This window comes from Canis aureus, chromosome 5 (assembly GCF_053574225.1).
Source record: "Canis aureus isolate CA01 chromosome 5, VMU_Caureus_v.1.0, whole genome shotgun sequence".
In the NCBI taxonomy this organism is placed as follows: Eukaryota; Metazoa; Chordata; class Mammalia; order Carnivora; family Canidae; genus Canis; species Canis aureus.
In genome coordinates, this window is record NC_135615.1 from 60,482,649 (window position 1) to 60,491,710 (window position 9,062).

The 9,062-nt window shown below is 40.6% G+C and overlaps 1 protein-coding gene across 2 annotated transcripts in view; it reads left to right on the forward strand.

The window, feature by feature from the left end:
* The window catches only part of BBS2 (Bardet-Biedl syndrome 2), a 30,911-nt gene extending 27,568 nt beyond the window's left edge, over positions 1–3,343 (forward strand). For both annotated transcript variants that reach the window (XM_077898368.1, XM_077898369.1), the window contains exons 16-17: positions 1,914–2,062; positions 2,878–3,343. In XM_077898368.1, the coding sequence (XP_077754494.1) occupies positions 1,914–2,062; positions 2,878–2,984 (256 nt within the window). In that variant the 3' untranslated portion in view covers positions 2,985–3,343. The remainder of the gene's footprint in view (positions 1–1,913; positions 2,063–2,877) is intronic.
* Positions 3,344–9,062: the final 5,719 nt, after the last annotated feature.

Consider the following 9,062-nt stretch of genomic DNA (forward strand, 5'->3'; position numbering starts at 1 on the left):
AAAAGGTAGGTGTTTTTAGTGCGATCGTGTTAAATTTATTAACAGGGTCATTATATGTGTTTGAGTCATGTTTTAGGTCTTTCGTTTAGGTATTAGCTATTTCTCATTAAATGTATGCCCAAGTATTTTTGACAATTGTAAATAGGATCTTTCTTCCACATTACATCTTCTGGGTTTTTTTTTTTTTTTTTTTTTTTTGTCTGAATTTGTGAACACTGCTGAGTTTCGTATATTGATTCTATACTACTTTACTAAATTATGTATAGTTTAGTTTTTCTAGATGTGAGTTTGTATCCTTTGTAAATTGAGCTTGTTTTGTCTCTTACTTTGCAATTCATTTTCTTCCCATCGATGTCTTTGAGGTATATGAGGTGCTTGCTTTTTCTGGCCATTTTTTAAATCTTTAGGGCCCCTGTTCTACTCTGTTATTTTTTTAAAATTTTTTATTTATTTATGATAGGCACACAGTGAGAGAGAGAGAGGCAGAGACACAGGCAGAGGGAGAAGCAGGCTCCATGCACCGGGAGCCTGACGTGGGATTCGATCCCGGATCTCCAGGATCGCGCCCTGGGCCAAAGGCAGGCGCTAAACCGCTGCGGCACCCAGGGATCCCTACTCTGTTATTTTTTTTTCTTCTTTTTCAGTCCGAGAGCTGTTGCTGACTTTAGGCATTTGAGTGCTAAACTGGGGGGAAGTGACCACCAACCTCTAAATCCCTTTTTTAGCTGAATATCTATCTATCTATCTATCTATCTATCTATCTATCTATCTATCTATCTATCCATCCATCCAAATCAGTTGATATATAATTTACTATAGCCACGCAGAAAATTCACCCTTCTCGGGTTTACAGTTCAGTAAAATTTGAGAAACATATAAAATTATGTTTCTTTTACCACAATCAAGATGTAGAATATTTCCATCACCCTTGCGCCTCTCTGCATCAGTACCTCCTAAGCTTCAGTCCGGGCGCCCACTGACCTGATTTCTTTCCCTGTAGTTTTGCCTTTTCCAAAATGTCATAAACACAGAATCACATAGTATATGCCTTTTGATTTTGGCTTCTAATGCTTTTGAGATTCATCCATGTTGATGCATATGTCAGTAATTTGTTTCTTTTTATTGCTGGCTACAGTACTGTTCCACTGAGTGGACATACCATACTTTGTTTATCCACTCACTGATTGACAATGGGTTGTTTCCCAACTTCAGTGATTGTGAATAAAGCTGCTATAAACATTTGCATATGGTTTTTTACAGACATGTTTTCACTTATTTTGGGTAAATACTTATAATGGGATTCCTGGGTTGTACAGTAAATGTATGTTTAACTTTATAAGAAACTGCCCATTTTACAAAATAGATGTACCATCTTGCATTCCCATCAGCAGTGGGGGAGAGTTGCAGTTGCTCCACATCCTTGCCAGCATTTGTCTTTATCAGTTTATTTTATTTTAATCATTTTCATTGACATATAGTAATGTCTCAGTGCAGTTTTAATTTTAAGCCATTGTTTTTAACACCTTAGTAAGATTTAAAGCTGAATTTGTTAGTTGCCTAAAAATATTAAGAATAAAGTCACTTTTGCCCACTGAGTATTAATCAGAAATGTTGAAGCTGGCTTTTTGCCTTGCCTACTTTTCCTTATCCCCTAACACAGGGAGCAGTTAATAATTGTTGGTTTCTAAATTCAAACAAACCATGGACTAATAACCAAGAGAGCCCCCTTGTCTTCCATTTATCTGGAAGAAATGGAATATTTTGATGAAACTTCTCGGTGTTTCAAAGCAAACACTTCAAAGTTAAAAAAATTTGGTGTTTTTATGTGTGTGAGAAATTTGCAGGTTTTTTCATCTAAGCTACTGCCATATTGAGTTACAGTGATATTAATACACTTCTGTCGATATACACAGGAAAACCATGAAGAACCGTTACATGGAACTGTATGACCTTAACAGAGACTTGTTAAATGGATACAAAATTCGCTGTAACAACCACACAGAACTCTTGGGAAACCTAAAAGCAGTAAATCAGGCCATTCAAAGAGCAGGTCGTCTGCGGGGTAAGTCTCTTTTTGTAGCACTGTAAGTAGTCTGTAATTTGGGGGTTAGGACACATAGAGGTAGTGGTAGGTTCTAGAATTCATATTGGGGCCAACAGCAGTATACCTTTAACACCAAGCTTGGCCTTAGTCACTTGAATTTGGTCAGCCTATTGTTTGGCTTTAGTCTGCAGACTTCAGAGAGAAAGAACACTTTCAGCCCCCTTTTTTTTACATCTTGCTGTATCTTCCAAGAAAAACCTAGTGACATAGACATATACCCAAGGGAAAGCCCTAAATATACCTGTTTTTTTAAAAAGGGAGATTGAAAATTAATGAGCTAAGTGTCAAACTTAAAATACAGAAAATATAAAAAGAACAGTAAAATAAATCAAAGAAAGCAGAAATGTAGCCAGAGATTTATACCTGAAATCTATTCTCACCTCCTTTTAGAAATGATCTTTGCTTGGGCGCCTGGCTGGCTCAGTCTGCGACTCTTGATCTCGGGGTCATGAGCTTGAGCCCTGTGTTGGGTATAGAGGTTACTTAAAAATAAAATATTTAGGAAAAAAAATCTTTGCTAGGTAGATATAAGCTTTGATCCTGTTCTATAAAACTGACTTCATATCTAGGTTTGAGATGGTCCCTTGGTTTGGTTTGTTATAAATTCCCTCACAAAGTTATTCTTTTTAGGTAGTGGTAAGATAAATTAAATTTACACACCATGTATCTCTTTTCTACCCTAGTTTTATGCTGTTTTAAAGCGAGCCTCTAAATTATAATTTCACTTTTAATAATCTTTTGGATTGTACTGATTTGATGTTTCATCCGCACAGTTGGAAAACCAAAGAACCAAGTGATCACTGCTTGTCGGGATGCGATTCGAAGCAACAACATCAACACGCTGTTCAGAATCATGCGCGTGGGAACAGCTTCTTCTTAGGAAAGATTAGGTAATGGAGTTCCTAGAAAGGGGTTTTCCCTAAAAATCGAGTCTAGTTTGCTTGGATCACATCCTGGTGAACCCAGGTGCTAAAAGTGGCAAGAGCCTTGGTGAGTGATACGAATGCAAGGCAACCACTGCATCTGAAAAGTGTATCTTTCTATTTTTAGAATCAGTTGCACTGTTACCAGATAATACCAGGTTTGTGTAGAGGAGGGGGATATCTTTGAAATGTAAGGGCTTCAAAGTCCATTTTTTTCTGTATGTATGTAAAGTTGGTGTATAGATGTATAGATACATCTTCTTCCTTTAAATTTAATTGAATTTGTAATTAAAATGTTTTTTTCATTAAAACTTAAGAGTTGGACTTTGTGTTGATTGTAAAATCACCACTGTATTAGATTTCATAAGCCATCTGTATGACGTGGAGGAAACACAAGCATGAAATGTTGATCTCTGTGCCTTTGGATCACTGAAAGGTGGGTGTAAATGACACCTCTCTGTTAAGGGAGTCAGTGGAAGGTGATCTGTTAGTTGGGCGTCATGTTGGCTACTGAAACTAATAGACCTCAAAGTTCACAATGACCCATTTATTTTTCATTTATATAAGGATGTTTGTGTAGTTATTCAGGGACCAGCTTCCTGTGATCCTGCAGCCATGTCATCCCCTAGGGCAGCCTTTCTCCAGTTCTCCAGAGAAAGAGGTTTCAGGAAATCTGTTTGGGTGACTATTTTCACCTTCACTGCATCCAACGAAGACCTGACAGCACCGGGAACCCTATGTGAGAAGGGCTGTCCTAGGACCTTGCTGTGATTTAAATCCAAGTCAGTAGAACACAGAAAGCTTTGATCAAAGTTGTGGTCCGGAAATAGCACATTATCATTTCCGCTTGCGTTCCCTTGGCAGATTTGGGCATACCTCACTGCCGTGAGGCCAGGAAATATTGCCAGCTGTGTGTTGGCAAGGAAAAGCAAGCTGGTGTTTATGCCAACAACAAGCAGCTCCTTCCCTGAGAGTGAAAATTTTGTCTTCGGGTAGATTCCAGGACTGGCTTAATGACTAAAACATTGGTCACTTTTCACTTCCTACCAGCATTCCTAAGTAGTGGGGAAGATAGGCTGTCCCCCTGTGGTAAATTAATTTTAATTTTACAAGTTTCTTCCATTTAGGCATTTAGGATTACCTCTTGCTTCTGAAGTGTGAGCTTCATGGAATCCTCATTTTAATGGACTGTGCTCTAGAATACCTTTGGTTAGCATTTTCAACCTGTAAGTTCTAGACACCCACATATACTGTACTATTTTCCATAATCCCTTTAGTGGTAAAGCATCTTCTGTGTGCTTCAAAGATGAGGAAACTGAGGCACCTGCTAGAGTCACAGAGTTACTGGCAAAACTCAAGTCCCACTCTTGAGTCTTTTTCTATTTTTAACCTGTATGTGTTGAAATTACCATCTATGGTTGGCGCTGGTTTGAATCGTATGGCACTATTCATTTTTAGGGACCCTAATAGAATAATCTCATCAAAGGTCATTGTCATTCTGCAGAAAAAAACCTCCCCTCTTACACCTAAAAATACTCACAGCAAGTCTTGAAGGGGTTGACCTACAGCAAAATATATCTTTAAATAGTCCTGATTTATAGGTTACAAATAGGTTATTTTCACATTTATTTGATCCTCCTGCTGTTTATATCTCTGAGCTCAGGCTGCATGTCCCCTACAGGGTCTCACAGCTTGGTGAGTCATGGTGTGGGTCTGAAACCAGGTAGCCATAGCCCTTCCTGCTCTTCCAGACTGTTCCCAGTCGTGTGAAGACCGGATGGGATGACAGGTTCATACAAAATTCTATCACCTCTTTCCCTCTCAGAAGTCACTGTGCTCAGGCTACGGAGGAGAAAAGCTGTCTGGTCATCAGCTTTCTGTGTTGTTGCCTTATGGTTCTATCCTGATAGAATCTGAGTGCCTCCTAAGGATCACAGCAGAAGTTCTATTTTGTTGCTGCATTTTGTTGCTCTTTAAGTAAACACTGAGCCTTCAGTGAAAAGCTGAGCTTGAAGATTCCAGTATATGGGGGGAAGCCTGAAGTCCTTTTCCAAGTCTCCCTGCCTCCACCCAGATCCAGGTACTCAATACTCCTGAAAGAATGTGCCTGCCTAGCCACATACATCAAGGCTCAGCTCAAATGCTCTCTCCTCAGGAGATGGTCCCCTCCCATGGCTATTCCCTGTCCCTCATAAGTTCCGTGTTGAGATCCATGTAAAGCCTCTAGTGAGAACAGGGCTGGATCTCAGTCAGCTTTCTCGTCCCAGGGGCACTGAGCCAGTGTCCTGAGCACAGAAAAGCACCTGCTACTCTCCATGGAATTGCCTGTCCTCAGCCAGCCCGTCAGTAGCTTCAAAAATCAAAGAACTAGGGACTTTACAACAATTATGCAACCCTAGAAGTGCTTTACAAGAATGAGTTCCAACATTATTTATGTTTCAAATTTTATAATTAGCAGTTACAAATCTGCCAGTGCAGAGTCCTGTGATCACAGAACTAAATTATCTCCACTTTCACTTTGAAACTGAAGTACAGTAAGACACCCATTTGCAGCTTGGTGTTTTGCATTTTGCCTCTTTTCCCATCTGGCCCCTGCCCACACTAAATGCTGTAGCTCCTGACTCATCTTTTTATTTGTATGGTGCAGAAGTCTGCTTTTCCTAAAATGATGCCACATGGCTGATTCCCAAGTAGTTTTCAGAATTGTCTATGTGGACTGATTTTGCATCAATCAGAGAAGGAAATCATGTGTTTTTTGCAGGAATGTTCAGTTCATTAGGGCTGGAGAGCTTGTGTCACAAGGACCCTTCTAACAGGGTTTGCATTTTCTCACTCATTGTCAGTGGCACATAAGTAAGTACATAATGGTACTGAAGAGAGAAGACAGCCGAAGCTTCCAGCTGAAGAAATAATGGTCTAGGAGAGGTAGCCCAAGCAGTGATTTTTTTTTTTTCCTTCAGTGTTCTGTAGGAAAGAAACCACCACATTCCATGGAGTTTGGAAGCCAGTCAACGAGCAGTAGAAAAACCAGGTTAAAAAACAGGCCCTTCCCTTCTAGGCTTCATTTTCCTCATCTTTAAAATGGGGACCAAAGTTAGATTAATAGAGTTCTTCCTTATTTTTCCTCCTCCTAACAGAAATGCCTATAGGCTCTCAAAATAACTTTATGAAAACGTTCTCAATTTCCATCATTATGAATATATAAAGGGGAATTGTTCTGGCAGGTTGACCCTTGTGCAGCTGTAGGAAGTGGCGAAGCAGTCTCTGGAAGCCACATTCTCTCAGAGAAGAGTTGGAACTTGAAGCCCAGGGGACAGGCAGGCAGACCTTCGATCATGATTGCTGAAGATCCAGGCGCAGCTGGAGACTTGTGGCCCAGATGCGGATTCACACTGGGAGGTGGGCTTAGAGATACACAACATGTGTGAGCTACAAAGTGGCTACTGCTTAACCTGGACCCTCTGTATCTTGCACAAGAATCTGTGGCTCACCCTTCCTGGGTGGAAGCAGAATTCTGGGAAACACAGTTCAGTTCAGCTGAGTGGCTGCATTACAAAGCACCACAGTGGCTGTCACAGGATGGTGGGATTCCAGATGACTCCTTTATATTTTTACGTGTTTTAATTCTTCACAATGAACATGTATTACTTATCTGAAACAATATAAAGCAGTTCTCTTTGGGGGAAAAAATCTTCTTTAACTAAAAGGAATTCTAAGAATTAGAGCTTCACTATTAAAAATTAAGAGAAAGGATGCCACATATTATACAGGTGAACATCATAGCTCTTTTCTGAAATGAATATTTAAAAGACGCCCATGTTTTAATTCCTCTTTTTGCCACTCAACAGCTGTTGCCATTGGCATTAAGCCCTAAAAATCCAGATGAAGAATGAAGTACTAGGAAAAATAGCTTCTCAGTCACGGAGCATAGTGTAGGAAGGTGACCTGCAAGCTACATGGTCCTCTAGCCTAAGAGGCGCTGCTGTAGATGATGTAACCGATAGAAACATCAGGGTTTGGCTCTCAGGGACTCTCTCCCTTCTGACACCAAAATCCTTTTCCATAGCGTATAGGAGATTCTGCTGTGTTGACAGACCATAAACACACTGAGATTAAGGAGAAACTGATAACCACATTTTAGCCCTTGTGTAGTATGCTAAGGTTTAAACTGAGCACCAGAACAGGAAAAGTGGGGTGGCCTCATAGGTGTCACCTAGAGCCACCAGTCTCTATTTTCCTAATGTGGCACATGTGATGGTTTCACCTGCCTGGCACTTTTCCCTGGGCCTTCTGCTTTTAGTTATGCCACTGACAGGTTGTTCCCTAGAACCTCATCCCTCTCTCTTCTGCTTATGAAAACACATCAGAAAGCAAGTGAGTGAAAGTCATGTCATAAGGATGACCTTCATTTAGTCTGTGGCAACTTGCTTTTCAGGCAAGCTTTGAAATGGAAGCCATTAGTTACAAAGTAGTTGCAATTCCACGTGAGTGTCACTAAACCATGGTGAAAAAATTATGGTCTTCAAAATAGTATGCGTGTAAACTGGCCCAGACTGTGTGGGCATGGGAAGACGACATCGGAGCTAGTTCTAGGTGCTTCTTTTTCATCTCACCCGGGAAAAAAAAAATCAGTGTTTTATAACGGTATTGAAAATTAATGCCTGTGTAAAGTTTCTAGACAGGTATCCATATAATGTGTATAAATGCTAAAACATTTTTTTACTGACTGGGGTGCAAAATTTAAAAAAATTTGAGGGCACCTGGGTGGCTCAGTGGTTGAGCGTCTGCCTTTGGCTCAGGTCAGATCCTGGGGTACTGAGATCAAGTCCCACATTAGGCTCCCCCGCAGGGAGCCTGCTTCTCCCTCTGCCTATGTCTCTGCCTCTCTCTGTCTCTCACGAATAAATAAATAAACACTTTAAAAAAATTGAAACAACCTAAAAGAAAGCAAAACTTTTTATTTATTTATTTATTTATTTATTTATTTATTTATTTATTTATTTATTTATTTATAGATTTTATTCATGAGAGACACAGAAAGAAGATGAGAGAGAGAGAGAGAGACAGACAGACACAGGCAGAGGGAGAAGCAGGCTCCATGCAGGGAGCCTGATGTGGGACTCGATCCCTGGTCTCCAGAATCAGGCCCTGGACTGAAGGTGGCGCTAAACCTCTGAGCCACCGGGGCTGCCCTTATTGTCTTATTTAAATGCTGACTTGGGAAGAGAGTCAGTACTCAAATATTACAGGATTAACAAAGACAAAAGCCCAGTGTTTTTCCTATTAATTAATAAAACCCCAAATAAAAGCTATGGTAACAGCTGGTAATAAATGTTAAAAAAGAGAGAGGAAACAAGAATACAAGAATGGAATGAGAATAGCATCTTTCAGGTAAAGATGCAGCGCCCCCTATGCCCACCAGGCACACCCACATATACAGGTAGAACCTAGCATGTAATCCCTACCACAGTCTAGGGGAAAAAGGATGTAACAAAATGGACAGGCTCTTGGCATTCTGATGTGGCCTTTAGCATCTGTCCTCTTACAGAAAAAAAAGGCAACTAATTTTATAGCTGACCCGAGAGTGTTTAGAAGGAAAGACACATCGTGAGGCCGGAATCCTACAGTTATATTATATGAGCCCCAACTCCAGGATGGAAAAGGAGTGGCCCCGGGAACCACTACATGGCCCAGACTGTGTGGGCATGGGAAGACGACACTGGAGCTAGTTCTAGGTGCTTCTTTTTCATCTCACCCGGGAAAAAAAATCAGCCCTCTCCTCTACCAACCAGAAGTCTCTGGGGGTTGGGGGGTGGGAGAGATGTGGTTTGGGCCAGACATTTACCAAGACAGGAATACCAACATCATAAGTCTACACTGTCCTAGGAGAGTAGGTGAAACAAAGCCATAGGCAGCGGGAGAAAGTGTAATGAACCCAGCAAGAACAGACTAGAATTTTCTGTAATGTTCTAAACCAGGGTGATTAGGAAAGGGCCTTGAGTATTAAAAAAAAAAAAAATCACCGGAAACATGGA